This window comes from Ovis aries, chromosome 25 (assembly GCF_016772045.2).
Source record: "Ovis aries strain OAR_USU_Benz2616 breed Rambouillet chromosome 25, ARS-UI_Ramb_v3.0, whole genome shotgun sequence".
Taxonomy (NCBI): Eukaryota; Metazoa; Chordata; class Mammalia; order Artiodactyla; family Bovidae; genus Ovis; species Ovis aries.
The window spans coordinates 9,482,025-9,505,731 of record NC_056078.1 but is presented as its reverse complement, the minus strand read 5'-3'; the positions used below and the strand labels follow the sequence as shown (position 1 = coordinate 9,505,731).

At 38.5% G+C, this 23,707-nt stretch overlaps 1 protein-coding gene across 13 annotated transcripts in view; it reads right to left on the bottom strand.

Annotated features, from left to right (window-relative positions):
• Positions 1–23,707, bottom strand: part of RYR2 (ryanodine receptor 2) — an 810,976-nt gene that overhangs the window by 341,757 nt on the left and 445,512 nt on the right. For all 13 annotated transcript variants that reach the window (XM_060406755.1, XM_060406748.1, XM_060406743.1 and 10 more), the window contains 6 exons: positions 10,516–10,634; positions 10,052–10,185; positions 8,385–8,626; positions 4,083–4,275; positions 2,772–2,988; positions 999–1,103 (listed from right to left, as the gene is read on the bottom strand). In XM_060406755.1, coding sequence (XP_060262738.1) covers positions 999–1,103; positions 2,772–2,988; positions 4,083–4,275; positions 8,385–8,626; positions 10,052–10,185; positions 10,516–10,634 — 1,010 coding nt within the window. The remainder of the gene's footprint in view (positions 1–998; positions 1,104–2,771; positions 2,989–4,082; positions 4,276–8,384; positions 8,627–10,051; positions 10,186–10,515; positions 10,635–23,707) is intronic.

Sequence of the window (23,707 nt, the reverse complement as noted above, 5' to 3'; positions counted from 1 at the left end):
AAATAAATAAACATACGAATCAGTATAAAGTAGCATAGCATTCCCTGGTGGCTCAGTGGTAAAAAATTTGCCTTCAACGCAGGAAACACGAGTTCGATCCCTGGGTCAGGAAGATCCCCTGGAGAAGGAAATAGCATCCCACTCCAGTATTCTTGCCTGGGAAATCCTATGGACAAAGGAGCCTGGCTGGGTACAAGTCCATGGGGTCGTAAAGAGTCAGATGTGACTTAGCAACTAATCAACAACGAGCATGGTATTACTACTAACACTAATACTAAATGTCAGTATTCAAAGCTTAATGCAATAAATTATGACTGGGCTGAACACATTCATTTCTATATTCAGTCAAATATAAGTGTTATAAACTTTGGGATAGTCGGACTATTAATATCATAAAAGTGAAAGCTCTGCCACAGTCCTGCTAAAAAATGGTATATAATACACCGGTATTACACAGAAGTTGTTCTGGTTTTACCTAAATTTTATTGATAAACTATAAGTTCTCTAAACAATAATCATTTGGAAATATATGCAATGATTCTTTCTCAGCCTGTCTTCCACTTATGAAACCAACTATGAATCTCTGCCCTGAGGACTTATACTACTAAATACAACTGGGACTAAAAGAAACATCAGTTAGGAGAGTAAGTTACCTTCTTTCTTTCCAGTTTCAGTTTTCACTTTCAGTTTCTTATGAAATTTCTTCCTAAGGTCCCTAGAAATCAATGCCTATTGTCTGTATATGTTAACTTTGATTTTAAAAATGTAACTTTCAACCTGAATATTAATAACTTTTCAATTGTCTAGGCAACTAAGCCATCCTTCAATGACCCCATCACTAACATCATTCTCTCTCATAAAGAAAAACTGCACACAAAGTAAAGCTTAGGGTGAAAAAATTCAATCAGATCAATTCATGTCGCCATACAGCAGGATGAGTGAGAAGAATCAGAAAGATATATTAACAGAATCTGAGAATAAATTTCAAAATTATGTACCGGACCATACTGCCAGCCAAGTTCAATTTTATTCATCACCCAGAGCTCATGGATATTCTCTGCCAGTTTTTCTCGTATCCTCTCCAGGTGGGGAGGCAACACAATCTAAAATTTAAAAAAGAGAAAAAGAAAACACACATCAGAAACAAATGCAAGAAAATACAATGTTAACTGTTGTGACTGTGAATTGAACTAAATAAAATCGTCTCCTCAACCATTAAAATGTAATCATACAACTAGGTTCCAGATAATCCATTCTAAATTTATAAAACTAAGTATCTACATAATTATTAGGTCAATTTGGGGAATTTAGGAACAAAATTTAGAAAGAAAGAAAACAGAGGAGTACTGAGGACAGCTATCATTAAAAGTCTTAATGGATGTAGGATAATCACTGGAATACGCATTATTCAAAAAGAGAAATCACTCCAGAGTTCTTAAACCAACCTGGCCAGCATTCACAGGCCAGGAGGAAGGCAATTCAGTGTCCAAAATATAATCTGCTGAGTTTAGAAATATCTGATGGCAATGATTTATCATCACTTAACTCTGTTACTTTCAGTGGTTTCTAAATATAAGCCTCAGGGGGGGGAAATCTGAACATGTTTCCATTAAAAAGGGGAAGTTTAATGGCCTCTTCATAAAGAACACAAAATGACTTTCAAGGTGAGGGGTTGGCTGTGCATGTCTGATGATGCACAGACATTGCCCCACAATCAGTCCCTCATCACAGAGAGCAGGCAACGGCCTACAAAGTCCATGGATGGGGTGGAGTTTCCATGGGGAGCAAGCCAGCATTGCCTCCTTCCCTTTGAAACAAGAGATTATCCAGGTCTCAGGAAATCCTAAATGCTAGTGACACCATGGAATCCCACTGTCTGTTCCAGTCCGTTTCCATCCTCTAATCATGCTTACTGCTCAACTCTGAAAGCACCATATACACCCTGCCTTGTTCCAGCAACGGCAACACACACGGAATGTGAGCCGTGCACAAAGCATGCTTATGTTATGCATCATATAAAAAGCTGGCAGGGAGAGAGAGGAAATACGTTTCAAGGCACTAAACCACAGAGGCGTCTGAGGCCTGCTCTTAATTCTGTATCAGGCTTCGGGAGCAATGCCTCTGATCTTTGAAAGCTAATGAACAAATTATGAATATCTAACCAACTGGACTGAAATTACTTCACCATCAAAATAAAACAATATTTAATTCAGTGTCAGTGTCAGGATAATTTCACATCTATGAAAGAGAAGAGCATGAATAATATATCCAATATATAATAATAATACATTGGAATCTTAGCATTCCAATCAATGAGATGAGTAATTTTTTCAAGTCTCAGAGCATGCACTGGATCCAAGACATTTTGACTCTAGAGTTTATGATCTCAATCTCTACCTGAGATAAAAGTCAGTTAAATCACTTTAAAGAGGCAACTGTATATAGGCAAGGAGAAGAAATTTAAAATTCCACTACTATCTTAGGTAAAAAACACTCTAAAATTAGTAAGCATTGACTTAGGTTGTGGTCCAATTGTACATTATCAAATCAATTTAGTGACTTAAAAACACTGAAAAAACAGAACAGACTCAGAGTGAGTAAGTGGAGACAGTGAAGGTAAGCATTATGTTATGAAACTTGCTTCACTTATACATATAAACTGTATTACTGTGAAATGCATTCCTATAGGTTGCAGTCCAAGGAGTCTGAAACCCACTGCATGTAGACTGGCTGTGATTCAAACACTGCATTCACAGCTGATGAGCCGGTACCTGGCTGGTGTCCACTGGGATTGGTGTGAAGGCAGCTTGTGTCAGGGAAACCGTGGGGCCCAGGAGGTCCCGCGTGTAAGTCCTTTCTTGCTTGTACTCTCGGCTGTGCTCCACTTTCAACTTCTCTTTTGGCAGAACAGCTTCATAACAAGGAGCATACCCAGGCGGAGGAAGGAATTTAAATTCTCCATGTCTCCCCCCAAGCAGAAAGCGTACTCTATAAAGGATGCATGTCAGGGTAAGTAATAGCGCTGGCATACAGAAAAGTCTCATAATCAACAAAATTCAAGGAATATATTCTTAGTATGAAATTAACTTTGTCAGAAGTCACATCTTTTCCCCTAAGAACCATCATAAAGTCAGTAACTGAGAGTTTAAGAGCCTCTAATCATAAAAGTAAAACCTGATTAAATTATGTTAATTGCTCAGCAAAAACTTATCACTCTCTGGAGAAATAATAAAAGCACATACACCATATTCCTATGTGAATGAAATACCTGTCTGTAGGATTTGGTCATTTAATACCTCAAGGTGCCCAAATAACCAACAGAGGAAGCTAGACTTGATCTAAATACCTATATATCAATACTTAAAATTACAGGGCTGGATGAGATCTGATAAAAAGAAAAAACAGTCACTTTGTAGCATTCAATTTCCCTGTGAAATTTCTTAGGGGAACTTAAATGACACTTCTTGATACTGAATTATCATTTCAATTACTCTTTCCTTCTGGTAGTAGCAAAAAAGCAAAGGGTTAGAGAAAACCACCTTGACCCAGCTAATCATAAGCAGATTATTTACAAGTATAACAAGTAGAAGGTGACAAGTAAAGGAGTCGTCTTGTCCTGATCACCCAAAAATGTGTCATTTCTGTAGAAATGAGGGGATTTGGAGTAGAGTCCAGAATATAATGAAAAGAAAAATGAAAATAAATATGAAAAAATTAGTGACATTTTTAATCCAACATTGTGTATTTACCCTTAGTAAAGAAAAAAGTGAACTTAAGTGGACTGGAAATATTTCTGGATGCTGGATAGAGTAAGAGATATTAGACTGAGTTATTTAAATGGCTGAATATATGGACAAAGCAGTCAACCTCCTGAGATTCCCCTCTTGAATTAATCTTATCTCCAACCTTCAAGGAACAGGTTGCTTGTTGCTTCAAGGAACATTTTGCTACAGGGCAAAAATGCCCTATAGACGGATGCCCAGGAGAGCAGGTTAGTGGGGCAAGCGTGACGGCAGTCCAGAGTCTTCTGTGAAAGAATGGGAAATGAGAAAGCAAACAGACCAAAAAACAGCGATACTAACTTGATTCCTGCAGAGAAACTGACAACTGGAAAGAAGAGGCCATCAATGTTGAAATTCTCAAACATGCCTTGAACAGGTTGTCCATTAATTCGGAAGGAGATGCTTGGGGCACTTAGATCTAAACAGCAACTGATGACATCATCAGTTCTCAAGAGATGCTGGTTTGGTGAGCTGACAGTCCGGGCAATACAACCTGTGGGGAAACACATTTAAGGAGGACGATGTCTTTTTATCTCAGAGAAAATCATCGTCAGAGATCAAGTCAGAGATTTGAATAGGCAGTGACAATGAATAGTACTGGCCTAGAATAAATCTTGAATACATATTCACGTTATATGTCAGATCTTTAATAAAAAAAAAAAACTGTTGCTTTTTCTAGGAACAATGCTACTTTTATCGTAAAATGGACCTTCTGATATGCAGAAAACTTTGCATGCAGATGGACGGTATTTGATACAGATATCACCCTAGAGTTGATAACATAATGATGTCAGGGGAAAACCTCTAGGGAAAGACTTGAAGTCAGATATCTACTTTACCATCAGCAAATTACTTAACCTCTATAAGCCCTGATTTCTTGTAAACCAAATGCCATTGCCTTGCAGAGTTGTTATGATGATTAAATTAATGTTATACAAGAACAGAGTCTCAGACATGGAAGGTATTCACTTCAGCCCCCCATCTCAAAGATTAAATTCCCTTTATTTTATAAAATAAACACATAAAAGGGTACTGAAGAAAACAGAAAATATGATCATGTGTGCACTGATGGTTGAGAGACAATACACATCAATTGGTTTGTTTCTGTTCTATAATTTATTTCCTACAAGACCTTGGTTGGCTTCTTAAGTAGGAAACAGCAGGATACAAGTTGAGCCATGAAAATGATACTGGATAAATGTCATTTCTTGCCCTGGCCAACCTATGATCTACACTTGACTGTGTCAGAACTTCTTGGCCTATGAGTCCTATGGGCAAACTAGAAAACAAGAAGATAAGATTCTCCCAAACACACATGCTCACAAATGTAAACATCCAGTATTTTTCAATTTGAGCAGAAACAAACATAGATTTGATGATGCCAGCTTTGAGTTTTTTATAACACCTATTTAAAATTTCTAGCATGTTCAGATTTTCACCAACAATATGTTGAAATGCCAATAGTAGGGCAGATCTACATGATAAAATATGTAGATTTTTAATCTTACCAATATTCAAATTTGCAAGTAGTAAATTCATTATGAAGGGGTCCCTCTAGAATTTCCTAGATACAATAAAGGGAATTGTTTAAGAAAACCATGCAAAAAGCAACAGAACTCACAGACAAAGGTCTGTATTCCTGTCTGTATCAAGATCTGTAGCTGATAATGCGGTTATACAGATATTTGTTGCTGTTTAGTCATTAAGTCATGTCCGACTCATTTGCAAGCCCACGAACTATAGTCACCAAGCTCCTCTGTCCATGGGATTTCCCAGGCAAGAATATTAGAGTGGGTAGACCTTTCCTCTCCAGGTAATCTTCCCAAGATTACCTGGTAGACTCCTTACCACTGAGCCACCTGGGAAGCAGTCAACAGATATTTACTATAATCCAAGCATATTGTTCAGTCTGAGGAATGAGTATGCTAAAGACTAGCTAAAAGTCCCCATAGTAAACTGTTTTGTAATGCCTGAAACAATTAGGTTAGAGAGGAAAGATCACTAGCAACCAACCTAAGCCCATGGTTTCAGTGGCACTGACACTGCTGAATCTGCTAGGAAGCATTCCCAGTTGCATTTATGACTTAATGGATGCATCAAATCAACATGAGAACTACATCCCTATTTTCTACATTAGCCAGAAAGGAAGACAGCAGTGGGCTTTTCACAGGTCCTATGAGAGAATCCTTACCTTTCTTTCCTATACTATTCTCTGACATTCCTTCATTCTGTTATACCTAAATTCTTCAAAAGCACCGAGATTTTTTTCACACTACTGACCCTAATATACAGAAGATGTGGATGCTAGAAACAGAATCATTATTCCTTGAAGAGGAACACAGCAATGCCGTGCAAAGTTTAAGGTGGGAAGAAGAAACGAAAACAGAGATCAAAACTTTTGCTGACGAACCAAACTCTGGTACCAAGGAACAACTCTACTCTCCAATCACAAAAAGCTAAGTGTCCCCCACTGCCCCAGAAATCACAGATCCTTAATACTTTAAATTCTACCTCAACTATTAGAAAGAAAAGGAAAAGGAGAGTGAACCTGAAAAGATTATGCAACTTAAAATGAATTTAACCATGGTAACTCAGTCAGAAGCCAATTCATTTAGATCTGCCTTTATTGATCATGAATCTAAAATTAACAAGCAATCCCAGTGGCTTAAGAGAACACAGCGATCAACTACAGGCATGGTAGAGCACATATTCTCTTGCCATTTGGAAAAACAGTCAAGTATGTTCTCTTGATATAAATTAAAGTTTCAAGATGACTTTCTCCTGAAATTCCACAACCTATCCTCCTTTCTGTGATAGACTCACAGAGTATTTTTGTTTGCTCTTATCATTCTATTTAACAGATACTTAGTCATAAAAGGCATACTGGACACAGTCCAATTCCAGAAGCTCTGGGTTCTTCCTTGTATTGATAGAAAAAGCTTCAAACTAAATACAAACTTCGCCATTTAGTGAAGTGACATTCTATGGCTGAAATTAGAAGCAAGGCAGCATTAAAAGAAAAAAAAAAAAGAGTCGTTTTGTTTTCCCCTAAATTCTATGTGATGAGAAAACAAGTGAACCTGTCTCATTCATCCACCTGAAGACCCATTTTGTGTGCAGTGATGTGTGAAGGTACAGAAAGAGGATGACCTCTAAAGGATAACAGTTGAAATGTATTATTAAACAGACTTTAGTTCTATTTCATGTTTGTCAGGTCTTCTGAATTAGGGCTCTTTGCCTTTTTGGTCAGTAGAAAAATTTTGGAAAGAGCATTGTGACTCTTTCTGACCAGCACAGTGGACAGTGTATAAGATGTAGCCTGGGCCCCAACCAGTGTCCCACAGGTTAGACAAAATATCTGAAATACAGCTCATCTCTTCCAGGCTGCTGAGCTGTTGGCACTGAATAAAGGGAAGATTTAGTAAACATTACTGCTCAACACAAATATAGAGTGCTTTCATTTATAAACCCCCTTACCACAGATTATAGGCTTTAATTAAATTTAAATTAAAATATCTTTTCATAATTTATGATTTATACAGCATTAATAAATGAATATCATTTGATTTGCCCGTAAGAGGTAAAGTTTAACTTTTTTTGTAATGTAAGAAACCTCTGCATATTTTCTGAAGGTTGTGTGTTCTCAGTCACATCCAACTCTGTGATCCCATGGACTGTAGTCCACCAACCAGCTCCTCTGTCCACAGAGTTTTCCAGGCAAGAATACTAGAGCAGGTTGCCATTTCCTACCCAGGTGACCTTCCCAACCAAGGGATCGAACGTGCGTCTCTCAAGTCTCCTGTGTTGGCAACAGTCTTTACCACTAGCGCCACCCAGGAGCCCCCTTCTATAGGTTAAATGTGTTATAAAACCAGTTTGGATTCATTCTAAATGCAGCTTTATGAATATAAGCATAAGTCTGCAGAATCCAGATGAAATCTAGTATCTATATAACTAAAAGCTAAACTTTTAAACAGAGCCAATCAAATCTTTTTAATAAATCAAAAAAGAGTATATTTTTATATATTACTAATTTTTAATATATGTTCAATCATTAAAGAGTTAGGGTTGTTAGCTAGTGAAATGAGCTATACATTTATTTTTTAACAGCTCCACACTTCTGAAACAACACATCATTTGATTTTGGACTGTTTCCTCATAGTACAGTTAACTTACCCATTCCTGACATGAAACTATCAACCAAGAGATGAAACTTAGTCTTTTTATTATGATTATTTTCCAGGATTTTTTTTTTTTTTTGGTTCCTGTTTACAGTGGAAACTGAAGCGTTGCACTAAAGCATTCCAACTAAAGCAAGTAGGAAACATTTAAGTTTTTGCATTCAATTCGTGAATCAGAATGCCACTTCTGATATATATCATTCATACACAATGAAGTCTTTTGGAGATGTACTATAATTGTAAGAGTTTTCTTTTTCCTCTAGTGAAATTTTGCTTTTGACTTACCTCTTTCATCACTGTAGTGTTGCATTTTTGAAATCAATGTATCTGACATGAGCCACACAAATAGGTTATGGAAATATACAGTAAGGGCAGATCATTTCCTTCAAGAATACTGTAAAGGAAAATGGATGGTACTTACCTGACCAGAGGTGAAGGCCATCAAATCCGTAGGAGAAGAGGTCATCTCCGACACCATTTCCACCCCACTCTTCACCCCCTCCAGGGTAGGGTGAGTACCCCTCTGTGGAAGCCCAGCCCACTCGCAGGTGAGTGGCTTCAGCAGTCACGAATGGCTCAGTGTGGTCCACCATCAACTCATAATACCACTTCTTATACTGTGCAGATCCTTCACTGACACCCAGAAAAATATTGGGTCTCATGCTTTGAAGAGATGGGAACAGCATGTGAGAAAATCCACATAAACCTTCCATTGTCTCAATTTATTACCTCATGCTATCCTGAATTAGTCCTGCTTCTCAAACATGCATTCCATCGACCAAGAAGTTTGTTTGGGTTTCCAAAACATTGTACCGAAAAACCTTATTGACTTTTTTGGGCAACCCAATGTTTCCTTAAGTGCAACAAATTATTGAAACAATCACTGAAGTCTACTCTAACAACCCAATCTTACAGTTAATGTTCAGTGACTTATGTTTGCTTTCGGGAAAATTTGGTTACATCACTCAACAGTCTACTACATTTTTTCTTAACTGTTCTTCAACCTATTTTTACATCATAAACCATATTTAAGGGGAGACACTCAGGGTAGCATCAGGCCCCAGAATTAATAGAGTTATTATTAATCCAGGACATAGAGTGCTAAGAGTTCGGCACTAACGAGCAACTTCACTTTCACTTTTCACTTTTATGCATTGGAGAAGGAAATGGCAACCCACTCCAGTGTTCTTGCCTGGAGAATCCCAGGGACGGGGGAGCCTGGTGGGCTGCCGTCTATGGGGTCGCACAGAGTCGGACACGACTGATGCACCTTAGCAGCAGGACATAGAGACATTTTCCTAAGCTAAAATTTTTTGTCATAGAGGGTTTGAGGCTGATGCAAGTCATAGCCTTGAGTGAAGGAACCAAAGTGAGGAATCATCTTTGTTATTCTCTATGTTTCACTGTGAAGAGTCTCTAGTTAGTTGTATTTTAATTGCATTTTATGAAGGGATCCTAACCCTAAATTAACATTATGGATTAGAGAAAGTCTCAGGAACACCACTCATTAACAACAGGTCTAGTGTAGAAGGAACAATAAAGGAAGTCTCAAATCAATCTTAAAAAAAAAAAACACATACACACACAATATATTTGTGTTTAAAAAAAAAAAACACAGAGGAGAAATACATACTAAACCCCACATTTTTGTTTGAAACATGGTGAAGTAGCAAGTGTTTCCTGGATAGCTGCTAAACACTATGCTAAGTGTATCAAAGTCATTGCTATCACACATAATGTCTTCTTAATTATATTCAATATTATCATTATTACATATGGAAGGCATTATAACATGGTGGTTAAGAGCTCAATCTTTGGAATTAGACTCAAGTCTCATTTTCAGTTCAAAAATTTTAATTTATAAAAAACATGGATAATAGTAATACTTCATGCACACACAAACAGTATAGAATGCTTATAAAGAATCTGACATTGTGGCTGGCACAGAGTACCCAAAACATGTCTGACCCCTTGGAAAGTAGATCTAACTGGAAATGTAGTTTCACTGACTTGTGGAATTTATTGTATTTTGGATATCTGAATTCTTGTTATACAACCAATTTGGTGACACGGTCTATCTGAACCTACCTGCTCACATGGTTCACAAGGCGGGTCTGCAATAACAGGTCTCTTCCTGGCAGAAGATTGTCACAGATGAGATGCTGGTTAGAACGGACTGCTACTCCATGGCAAACACAGAGAGAGCATAGGACATCCAGAACCTGAAAAGTGAAATCCCTTTCAGCTGGCTCTCATTCCCTTTTCAGATTCAAGCATCAGCAGTAATTTCCACAAACAGAAACACATTCCCTCCAGGTACCGCTGACCCAGTCACTTTAAACATGACAGCAATGTGTCCACTTATTGTCCACAAACTGAGAACTGCTCCATTCTCCCACTGGTGCTATGCATAAGCTCTACACAGTATTATCTGATTAAAATTAAAAAGTGAAAAGCATGGAAAATGACACACCTTTCAAAAATCATCTTTTTAAAGAGTATGTTTGGAATTATTCCCGAATTCATTTCAGGCAATAAAATGGTTCACTCACCTTGTGATTTCTTCCATGCTTGTCTAAAAGTGAGATAATGGATTTTATATGGCCTTCTTTAATAATATTTAGAGCTTCTGGACTTTCTACTAACACACAGTGTAAAACTTCAAGAATACCTAAACAGAAAATAAAGAAAAGGGGGAAAATATGATTAACTAGTGTACAATGATCAGTGACTTTCCTCTTCTCTATGTGTTTATTGAGGTGTTGACTGAATGTAGTATAATTATGTGCTCAATATGTTTGTCTCCGAATATCTGTGATAAGGGACAGCTGGTGTCTGGGAGGCAGGGCTGATAACCAAATATGATAACAAATGAGAACAAGGCAAATATAGAGTGTTCAGCTAAGGAAGCAGGTAACTCTGCCTATAGAGAAATGAAAGAAAGTAACATTTAAGCGGGGCCACAGAGAACTCATACATGACCATTTTCCAGATAGGAAACATGGGCTGACTGAAGTCTTGTATGCTGGGCAGAGCTGATGTACCTGAGGTACAAAGCCAGTAGGAGATGGAAGGGGTAGATTATGGCCAGTTTAGGAAGATTTCAGACGCTAAAAGCATAATTCTGCACCAATGCATCTAACCCATGGAGATCATTACATTCTTCTGGAGATTGTTTCTTGGTTTACAGAACAAGAGAAATATACAAGATTACACAAAAAGAAAAATACAGTATATAAAACCTGAATAAGAATGGTGATATTTTGGGGCATTAGTCATCAGAGAGGACAAAATAGAATATATATTTTCTTATGGTTTAAAACAGAAATAAGAAATAAATCTCATTATCAGAAATTTTAGTGTGAAATTGCAAAGTTAAATGTGTCCATGTGTATTTATACTTTCAAAGCAAGGTTGCCTTGTCAACAGTGAAATGTAGTTCATTTGCAGCAATTAAACATAACATTTAGAACATGTGATCACTGTCTGAGAGCTACCTAGTACTAAGAAGGATCTCAAAGGAACCTTGTAGAAAGGTTTATTCGTTTCAAATGGAGATCACTTTCTCAGAACAGAAATGTAAAGTACTCAGGTGTACAAATTGTATAGAAGTAATTCACTATAATTGTCACAAATGACACTTGATCTGAACCCCAATCCATTACAAGGGCTGTTAATGCTAATTTCTTCACCAATGACTTAATTCTTCAAAATATACAGATGTAAATTCAGTGAAAAAAAAAAAATACCCAAAAAGGTTAAATTAATTTATGGCGTGGTTCAATATCTGTTGTTGTATCCCAAAAATCCATGCCAGTTGAAAATCAAAGAGACTAGAAAATAATTGTGCAATAGACTAATGGATAAATTAAAGAAGATTTTTATATAAAGTTATGGAAGTTATCTCTGCTATTAAAAAAGTTAGCAATAAAATAAACGTCTTTATTCCAAGCACAAAGAAACTAAAATAACAGAAAGGGAAAAGCATTTTTAATAGATTAGTCATCCTGATGTCATATGTCATTCTGATTTTTTTTGTTTTCTTCCTATTTCATATTACTATAGAGCACACAGCTGCCTATATTTATAAATAAGGTTGTACTGTGTATACACGTCCATTCACTGACAAATCTTCTTGGCACTAAAAGTATGACTCCACAGCAGTGCATCCTAACCAATGGAGCTGAATCACTCTCCTGGATGTTTATAGTGGAAAATGTTTCATAGTCTCCAAAGCATGAGAAACATCAAATAATACAAAGGGTGCCTTTGCACTAAAAAGGCAGAGTTGAGTGGCTACAGCAACAAAGCCTTGTGATCCCAGAGCCTAAAATATTTACTATCTGGCCTTTTACATAAAAAGTTTGCCAAACTCTGATATCAAATGTAATTATTAAGAAAAAACAGGTGGAAGATTTTTTAAAAATCAATTATTTCTGTAAATAAAAATTCATGAAAGCCAACAGCATTTACATATAGAAGTATATTAGAAAAGATTAAAGACTAAATTTTTGGAAAGAACACCACATATCAAAAATGCAAGGATAGCAATGTGAAAAGAAATCTCTGATTTTTCTCCTGTTCAGCCTATTTTAATAGGTTTTCAGAGTTTTGAGTTTTTATCAAAATTTTTTTTCCAATGGAGCCATATCAGATCCAACAAATAAGCAAACAGTGGAAAAGAACTAACTGCCACTGAGAAATGAAATTTTTCCTGCCATACCAATAAATAAGGATGTCACAGTCATCAGCAATTCCAGCCCTCCAAGATGAGCTGGTGAGCCCTAAGGGCACTCAGGAAGGAGAAGAATATCTGTGATACAACAGCCATCAGGCTGCAGCCACTCCCTAAGGTAAGCCCCAAAGGAGCTCAGGATGTGAAAAACCCAGAGAGGTGAGGTTACATATCAAAGGAATGATTTCATTAGCCCAAGCTCTGGCACCTTCCCACATATAGAAAAGCAGTAAATTCCTTAGGTTGGTATATCTGGTTTTCTTAATTAACAATAATCTTTTAATGTTCAGACTGCCTGCCCTTTATTGTAAAACTTTTATATAACCTGGCTCCTCCCCTTGCCCCCTAGGAGCACTTCTCTCAGAGTTACTCCCAGGCCTGAAGTCCTACAAATTCCCACAAAATAAAACATAACTCAACTTCTAGGTTGTCATTATTTTTTAAGACAAAACCTCTGATTCTTAAAATAAAAAGTGGAAGAAAACAGTTTTTAATTTCAACTGTTGGAATAAAATGCAGGTACGCTGTTGTTTATATATATATAATAAGAAATTCCTAAAGGAAAACAAATTAGAAACACCAAAAGAATAATTTTCAAAAAGCCAACACTAGCAAGACTGACAGCATTATGCGTCTATATAAACCATGCTGATATATGCCTCAAAAGCCTGTGTAAAAAAACAAGAGAAACAATGCTTAACATTATAATGGCAATAGTTGACTAAAGATGATTTAACATTTAAATTTTAAATTCACTGAATAAAACCCAGGAATGGCAATACCACATAAAATTTATGGTAAGCTTCTCAAAGAAAAACTTGAAATCTTGGTAGATTATAACAGAATTATCTGAATGAAAGAATTATGAGCATGCTACACAGTGTTTAAAAAAAACACCCAAATAAGACAAAGATTTTATTTTGTAAATTTAATTGAAGAGGAAAAGTTAAAATTTTACCTCCTTTTGCCTCTGTAACTTACCTTGCCCCTTGCAAAGTCTGGATCACGTAGGTCATGTAGTCTCAGAAAGTGGGACTTGCAATAGGAGGAACTGGAGTTTCTCTCACTCACCCTTGTCCTGCTCTTTGCAATCGCCCAGCCCCTGCAAACCTGCTTAATCATGCCTGTCCAGGCCAGGCATCACCCTCCCCATCTTGACCACTGTTCCCGCACGTGCGAAAACCACTTAGCTTAAACCAGCCTTAGTTTAAACCCCTTAGTTTAAAACAACTAGTGTTGCCCACTACAGTCTGTCTATAAAAACTCCGTAATCCCTTTGTTCAAGGCTCAGAGCTTGTGAACTCCTCTGGGCCTGCCGGCGTAATAAACCTGAATTCTCCAACTCTCCAAGTGTGGTGCTTAGCTTCTCCAGTACTGGTTTCTGCAACATTTCTGGAGGCCCCAGTGAGATTCCAACCACGTCGGCCCCTTGAGCATCCCGACTGGTGGCTCGGCCTGGCTGGAGTGAAGGAACCCTGAGACAAACAAGGAGGCGCCCCGCCTGATGGTATTCAGGGTCTGTTTTGACCAGTGTTCTGACTTTCCCAACAGCTGTGCCCCAACTGGACTCAGTGGAGGGACAGACCAACTCACCAGGAATGGCCACAGGATAAGGTGAGGCCCTGGGGTCCAAGCAGGATAAGGTGAGTTCCCAAGCAGGAACCTACCCCAACGACTGATCACCTCCTTGGGGCTCACAGGAAGGGAGCATCAGATAGGGAGACCTGGGGACTCAGGAGGAAGGGAGGCATCATGACTGATAACCTCCTTGGGGCTCCCAGGAAGGGTGCAACAGTTAAGGAAACCTGGGGACTCAGGAGAAGGGAGGCATTGTGATAACCTCTGAATGATTGTGAGTGCCTGATTGCTAACTGAATGGAGTGAGAGAATTTTTTCTTTTTGGAAACTGCAAAACCAATTCTTCTTGCATATGCAGTTAAAAACAACTAGCTTGTAAAAAGAGCTGCCCAGGGAAAAGCTTGAATTTAACCCTTTCCATGTCCTTGAAATACACAGCCAGCTTTGCCTGAGACCTCACCCTTGGGCAAATTAGAACATAAAGTGGAGGGGGGTGTCAAAGAGATATTTTAAATCTCAAACAGAAAACTGTAAGATCTCTGTCTGTCTGTCTGGGTTTATGTATGTCTTGGTATATGTCTTTTTTCTGATAATATTGTTGAAGTTGTAAATGAGTTCTAATTTAATTGGCCTAAAGAAAAGTAAGCACTTACAAATCAAACAATTCTAAATACAAGAAAAATTAACCTAAATAAATTTCAAATTCAAGTGAATTGGGAAATAGTCAATATTAAATATTAGTATTAATGTTTGTTTGCTGATCTAATAAGAAAGTAGGATGTATGTTTTTAATAAAGAAGATATAAAAAATAAAATTACATTTTATTAAGGGAAAAGAAAGTAGGTCTGACTTACAGGTGGTTGTTACAGAAAATGATTAAAAGGTTTGTGGAAGGTGAACCCTGAAAAAGTTTTGTACATGGTTAGGACTGACCAAGTTTAAAATAAATTTAATTAAGCTTACCTAAATGAGTTTAAAGTAAGCTGGTGCAAAAACCTAAATTTGGCCTTTCTCTCTGTTAAAAGGACATATTTTCCTTGGATGTTGAATGCTTTTAATAATAGATTTAAGTCTTTTTACCTCTTAATTGCTCTGTTCTATATTTACCTTTGAAATCTTTTGTTAACTTTGGCTAAGTAAATAACTATTATTTCACAGTAACTTATATGATCCTACGTGACTGTTACAAACCCTTTTGGTATTTACCGACAAAACTTCCTAAATAACTTGACTTCTAGCTAACTTTGGGATGCTTTAGAGGGCCCCTGAACATCCCAAAGAGCTATTAAGCTACCTGGGTTCATTGAACATGTTAAATTACATGGGAAGTACTGTTAAAGGGGTGAAAAATCTTTTCAGGTTAAGCTGTACGGTTGATGTTACTAATATAGATATTCTAAAATTATGTGAAATTCATAGATCTGATGTGCCCTGATAAAATATGGTCACTTATAATTCTAGTTATCATATTAAAGTGTTATGACCAGGTTTCTTTGTCAATTGCAATAGAATCAGATTCTAAACATGCCTTCTATGGTTTTACTCTCATGCCTTTAGAAGAATACTGCTAGTTCTTCAAGATTTGTGGAAAAGACGTTCTAAGATTAAACAGATAAACAAATTTTGTTATTAACTGTAAGCTCGTACCAGACTGGAATTTGGTCTTCTTTCTGTTTAGAGAACAAAGTTTTCTTAAAATACAGCTTTTGATAACAGATTATGAATTTCTTTGCCTTTAAGTGATATATATGTTTTTAAAGTCTTTTTGTTTCTTTGGTAAAGTAATAAACATTATTTAAGATTATGGTACATGTAGACAAAGCTCATTCTGCTTCTACAAAAAATAACCCCACATGGTTAGACTTTTGCTATCTTGATGTCCTTAAAACATGGCGATAGTGTGCTCTTAAATCAGGAAATTAAAAATGGATAAACAACAGCTGAAAATCAAAGAGCCAGGGCTATGGGAAATCCAAGACAGCCGCTTGGCTTTTCCCAGCTCCCTGACAGACCTCATTTTTAGTTGATGGGTTAAAGCCTTAACTGGCTACACTGTTAATACCCTCACAGTGAGTTCTTCAAAAAAAGAAAAAAATATGTTTCACTAAATATTAAGTTCTAGTTTTGTTAATTAAGGTCTGTGCTTACTAAGACTCACTTGTGAGATAGTTTCTTGTTATGTTATATTGCTAAAAGGTTTAATTATGTTATTAAAAAGAACACTCTTAAGATTGTTTCTAAAGCTTATCTCAGTCTTTGGATAAAGGTCAGATGCTCCATGATGTACAACCAGGAAATTAACACTTGGCTATAATCATTTAATGGAGACAGATGACCTGGGATATACCGGGCTATACTCAATAAAAGTTCTTAACTTAAATTCTTACTTGTGAACTTACTTATGACTGCTAGCTATATTATTTTCTATGTAGCTTGTTTCAGAAGATTATATCTTACGTTACCAAATGTGTGACTGAGCCTTTGATAAAATGCTGATATGCAATTCCATATGAGATCAATAATTATAATAATGTAACTCTAGATATGGGAAGAAGCAACAAGAGGAAATATTTTCCTGGACCAAGAGGTTAGTAAGACAGGTACGATCCAGAGACTTTTGCTACTTACAAGGCCTGGTCTACTGACAACACATTGAGTGGCCTGTCAATGGAATCTTTGTTAGACCTGGGAAAGAGCCTTTCCAGCACCAGAGGACACAATGACCATGAAATGCCCCCAAACATGGTCAAATATGTGGCTATAAAGGGGCCCTGCTGACTGGAAGTTAGCCCTTGCCAGCTACCTCTACAAAGATTAAGTCATGACCACTACAAGATGCTGACCTTCAACACCCCCTTGAAAGGAGTTCAGGGTGGAGACAAGAAATAAGGCACTGTGTGCTCTGGGAAAATCCAGAAAAACAGGCCCTCAGATAGTCAGATGTTTTCAGGTAAAGATTTGTATGAGTCCAAATTCTTGCATCTTCTCATACCTAGAGAAACACTAATATCGCAAACCAATGTCTGGACTGGTTCTCCTAGCTAGCACCTCAGCAGCTTTCCTAGGTCTATTAATCTTTGGGCAATATATCTTTAACTTTCTTGATAAGTTTGTTTCTCCAAGTACTAGTATGACAAGAATATCCCCCAGCCAACACCTAGACAGTGCTAGAACAAGCTGTCTTATTCTGTGGGCTCTCACTGCCCTCCGTAAATGAACCCCAAGGTCCTCAGGCTATTCTCCCTTTGAGATCTTATATGGGAGACCACCCCCAGTGATTAAAAATGCTCAAGGGAGACCACCAACAACTAGCTGACCTGGAGATGTTCCAACACCTCCAGGCATTGGGAGAAGCCTTCCACCATATTGCCCATTCCACTGGGCAACTGGGTTCACCCCCTATCAGCCAGGAGATGAGGTATGGTTAAAGACGGGAAAAAGGAAATACTTCAGCCAGATTGGACAGGCCCTCACACAGTCATCCTGACAACCCCTACTGCTGATAAAGTTACAGATGTCATCCCTCAGATCCACCACACCAGAGTCAAGAAGGCAGCGAATTCCTGTGATGAGGACACCTGGAAAGCAGTTCAGGACCCCCAAAACCTCCTCAAGGGCTGGTTCCAAAAACAATGACCCTCACCCATGAAGGATGCTGAGCCCTGCTCTAGTCGCTCTGGGAGCTGACTAGTCAATGCACCACAGAAGCTTAAGGATTCTACAGCCTTGCTCCAGCCACACTCCAGCAGCTGGCTGGTCAGCACATGGTGGAAGCTTGAGGATCCGGCTATCAAAATATCAATGGATCATAAAAAGGAGACAGGAACTAGCAAACTCCTGGGGTAACTGGAACAATATCTGGAGCTGAACACTGTGACTTCTCCCTTTAGCCAGTCCTCTCTTCATGTTCTTTGTGGCAGTCTTGTTTGGCCCTGTATTCTCAATGCAATTACCCAGTTCACAACCTCTCGGATTGAATCCATAAAGTTACAAATGGTAATAGCTCAATACAGCCCCCTAAACGAAGGGGAGCTCTGAATATCCTACCAAAACATGAGATGATGCTTTATACAACAAGTGACAGAAGCATCAAGAGCAGGGAATGAAGAGGAATAGTTAAAATTTTACCTCCTTTTGCCTCTGTAACTCACCTTGCCCCTTGCAAAGTCTGGATCACGTAGGTCATGTAGTCTCAAAGTCAGGATTTGCAATCCTAGGAACTGGAGTTTATCTCACTCACCCTTGCCCTGCTCTTTGCAACCGCCCAGCCCCTGCAAACCTGCTTAATCATGCCTGTCCAGGTCAGGCATTCCCCTGCCCATCGTGACCACTGTTCCTGCGCACACAAGACCCCTTAGTTTAAACCAGCCTAGTAATAGCTAGTGCTGCCCACTACAGTCTGTCTATAAAAGCTCTGTAACCCCTTTGTTCAGGGCTCAGAGCTTGGAGTGTTACTCCTCTGGGTCTGCCTGAGTTCTCCAACTCTCTGAGTGTGGTGCTTGGTTTCTTGAGTACTGGTTTCTGCAACATAATGACTTTTATAGAAATGACTTGTGAAGTTTCTAATAATGACACAGAAATGTATAATATAAACTTTCAAGAGTAGATACAAAACTGGATATATATTAGGATTACAACTATGTAAAGTATATTTATTGGTGTAATAATACATATATTTCAAAAAATATCAGAAGTTATCCCATCAGGATGTTAGTGCGAGTTATTGCTGGAGTACGTACAACTCAGTTTGAACTGGCAAGTCCACTTCTGTGTGGATTTTGTTCACTAAATATGCACTACAGTGGTACATGATCCAAGGCTGATGTAATCTGTGGATGTGGAACTGCACATACAGAGCCAACTGTACAGTTACACGTGGATTTTCAATAGCACAGATAGTCGGCAACTGGGAGCCCCATGATGTTCAAGGGTCAACTGTTTTTCTCTTCCAAAATCTTGTCCACTCAATGAAAGGAGCACACAAAACTTTTAAAGGAGAAAATATTTCAAGGTTCTGGTTCAAGGTATTGACGTTGGCGTGCCTGGTGTGCTGCAGTCCATGGGGTCGCAAAGAGTCGGACATGACTGAGCGACTGAACTCAAAGACTGAAAGTGACATTGGAAGATCCTGAACTCACCTCCTCCCAAGAACACACTACATCCACACGTATATACGGAACAGTTTCATTTTAAAGGAACTAAAAAACTGAGTGAATCCTATATGTCAGGCAAATACACACACACACAAAAAAAACAGCCTTGAATCAGGTGTGAAAGGCTTTTACACGATCTTGCTATAAACCCTACTCCCAGAGCCATTTGCCTTAAAATGTTTATGGCTGTAACTTCCTGAATTGTTTATATCCTCATGAGCAAGAAAAATCTTTGAGGATGTAACGAAGTGTCTGGAAAGAACTTAATGATATTGGAAGCGTCCACGTGCTGGGATGGGGGAACATGCTCCTCACAGTTTGCTTTTTATCATGAGACTTACATGCTTCTTACTTGGCTTCTAAAACTATGAGAGCTCCATCTGGGATCAAACTTAACTGTCCTACTTTCTGATCATGGCTCATGCCGAGGGTTTTCCAGGATTGAACCAAATTTGTTGAGGGTCTGCATGGAAAAACTGGAAATAAGCCACAGAGTAGAAGTCTTGTATTTGGTCTAACTTTACCTACCAGGAGGAATCTAATCAGGAGATTTTACCTTGTGCCAAGCAGGCACAAGGCCACTGGTGAGCTTTCACCAGTCTATTTCAGAGAGGAGTGAAAAGAATCAGACTGGTAGCCACATCAACACAGAAGGCCCTTGGGATCAGTTGTGAGAAATAATACATGCCAAGTTTTTAGAACAGGGCTTGGATCCAAGTATTGTTATATTTTATGGTTGTAACAAAATAACATAAAAGACAAATAAAGTGAAATAAAAAGGACCAGTAAGGAAACATTATAAACTATGTTTCACTTTAAACAGAGGATAAAAATTAAAAAATAGGAAAAGGTAGAGAAATGCTGAATGTACAACTCTGATTAGAAGAAAATTTCAGGAAAAAATAAAAACCCATTGATCAGCAGCAACACAGAAAAGCTCATGTATAAATCAACTATACTTCAATAAAATTAAAAATAAAAGGTGAAACTTCATTTTTGTCCATGGCAATGGGACAGAAGTTCAGTATCCAAGAGAACTAGAAACCAATCCTGTAAAATGTAGAGATCACTGTGATTTTGTTTTTAATAAGCAATTTTTATTAAGTAAGTCCTTCCTGGATTATCCAGCTATTCCAGGAAAAGATTTCCTCTTTCATTTCTCTAGTTAACCAGGATTCTGTAGAGTAGATGAGTGCTCAGTCGTTCAGCCGTGTCCAACTCTTTGTGGTCCCCTGGACTGTAGCCCACCAGGCTCCTCCATCCATGGGATTCTCCAGGCAAGAATACCACCATTTCCTCCTCCAAGGGGACTTCCAGATCCAGGGACTGAACCCATGTCTCCTATGTCTCCTGCATTGGCAGGCAGATTCTTTACCACTGTGCCACCTGGGAAGCCTGGATTTTGTGGAATGCCACCCTAAAAGACTACATGCAGGGAGAAACAAAAACAGCAAAAGGAGTGAACACTCCCATCTTCATACCAACTATGGAGACTCTAAGGAGGCAGGATGGAAACCTGAATTCTAGGAACTTCCCAAAAAACTCCTGGGAGACAAAAACTCTCTTGATTTGGTGGAGATAGCAGCTGCAGCCTAGATGGAGACCAGCCACCGAGGACAGGTGGGACAAGTATTAATATAAGGCTGCTGTAAGACAACTGCTTGCCCTTGGCTGAAAAATGGGTAGCAGCAGCCCAGGTGGCTGGAGCCAGTATAATTTTAGGAGAGTACTAGAATCCTCCAAGGACAGGGAAGTGACCATAACAGGTGCCAACTGACCACCCACCCTTGGGAATTTGCCCTTTCACATGCTCCTCATCTAAAGTTTTAGGTGGCTGGTTAGTTAGAGGCTAGGGAGACCACTTCTGTACATATGCTCCTTTCTGAGCTGTAAAGACCTGGCATACAAAAGCCTTCTTTCTATAAAAGCTCCTAAAGTCAGGAACAAGACAAGGGTGCCCATTCTCAACAATACTATTCAACATAGTTTTGGAAGTTTTAGCCACAGCAATCAGAGAAGAAAAATAACTAAAAGGAATCCAGATTGAAAAAGAAGTAAAACTCTCACTGTTCCTCACATAGATCTCACATAGAGGATCCTCACATAGATTCCTCACACAGAGGATCTCACATGATCCTCTACATAGAAAACCCTAAAGACTCCACCATAAAACTACTAGAGCTAATCAATAAATATAGTAAAGTTGCAGGATATAAAATTAACACACAGAAATCCCTTGCATTCCTATAAACTAACAATGAGAAAACAGAAAGAGAAATTAAGGAAACAATTCCATTCACCACTGCAACAAAAAGAATAAAATAATTAGGAATAAATCTACCTAAAGAAACAAAAGACCTATATATAGAAAACTATAACACACTGATGAAAGAAATCAAAGATGACACAAATAGATGGAGAAATATACCATGTCCATGAATCGAAAGAATCAATATAGTAAAAATGAGTAAAGTACCCCAAACAATCTATAGATTCAATGCAATCCCTATCAAGCCACCAATGGTATTTTTCACAGAATTAGAACAAATAATTCCACAATCTGTATGGAAATACAAAAAGCCTCGAATAGAGGAAGCAATCCTGAGAAAGAAGAATGGAACTGGAGGAATCGACCTGCCTGACTTCAGAATATACTACAAAGCTACAGTCATCAAGACAGTATGATATTGGCACAAAGATAGAAATATAGCTCAATGGAACAAAATAGAAAGCCCAGAGATAAATCTACACACCTATGGACACCTTATCTTTGACACAGGAGGCAAGAATATACAATGGAGAAAAGACAATCTCTTTAAAAAGTGGTGCTGGAAAAACTGGTCAAACAGTGATCTGTAAAAGAGTAAAACTAGAACACTTTCTAACATCTTACACAAAAATAAACTCAAAATGGATTAAAGATCTAAATGTAAAACCAGAAACTGCAAAACTCCTAGGTGAAAACACAGGCAAAACACTCTCTGACATAAATCACAGCAGGATCCACTATGACCCACCTCCCAGAGTAATGGAAATAAAAGCAAAAATAAACAAATGGGACCTAATTAAACTTAAAAGCTTTTGCACAATGAAGGAAACTATAAGCAAGGTGAAAGGACAGCCTTCAGAATGGGAGAAAATAATAGCAAATGAAGCAACTGACAAAGAATTAATCTCAAAAATATACAAGCAACTCCTGCAGCTCAATTTCAGAAAAATAAGCAACCCAATAAAAAATGGGCCAAAGAACTAAACGGACATTTCTCCAAAGAAGACATACAGATGGCTAACAAACACATGAAAAGATGCTCAACATCACTCACTGTCAGAGAAATGCAAATCAAAACCACAATGAGGTACTATCTCATACCAGTCAGAATGGCTGCTATCTAAAAGTCAACAAACAAAAAATGCTGGAGAGGGTGTGGAGAAATGGGAACCCTCTAACACTGTTGGTGGGAATGCAAACTAGTACAGCCACTATGGAGTAGAGTGCGGAGATTCCTTAAAAAACTGGAAATAAAACTACCTTCTGTTCAGTTCAGTTCAGTTTCTAAGTCGTATCCGACTCTTTGCGACCTTATGAATCGCAGCACACCAGGCCTCCCTGTCCATCACCAACTCCCAGAGTTCACTCAAACTCACGTCCATCGAGTCAGTGATGCCATCCAGCCATCTCATCCTCTGTCGTCCCCTTCTCCTCCTGCCCCCAATCCCTCCCAGCATCAGGGTCTTTTCCAATGAGTCAACTCTTTGCATGAGGTGGCCAGAAGAGTTTCAGCTTCAGCATCAATCCTTCCAATGATGACCCAACAATCCCACTGCTGGGCATACACACTGAGGAAACCAGAAGTGAAAGAGACACGTGTACCCCAATGTTCATCGCAGCACTGTTTACAATAGCTAGGACATGAAAGTGACCTAGATGTCCATTCGGAGAAGGCAATAGCAACCCACTCCAGTACTCTTGCCTGGAAAATCCCATGGACGGAGGAACCTGGTAGGCTGCAGTCCATGGGGTCGCTAAGAGTCGGACATGACTGAGCGACTTCACTTTCCCTTTTCACTTTCATGTATTGGAGAAGGAGGAAATGGCAACCCACTCCAATGTTCTTGCCTGGAGAATCCCAGCGACGGTGGAGCCTGGTGGGCTGCCGTCTATGGGGTCACACAGAGTTGAACACCACTAAAGTGATTTAGCAACAGCAACAGCAGATGTCCATTGGCAGACAAATGGGTAAGAAAGCTGTGGTTCACATACAGAATGGAATATTACT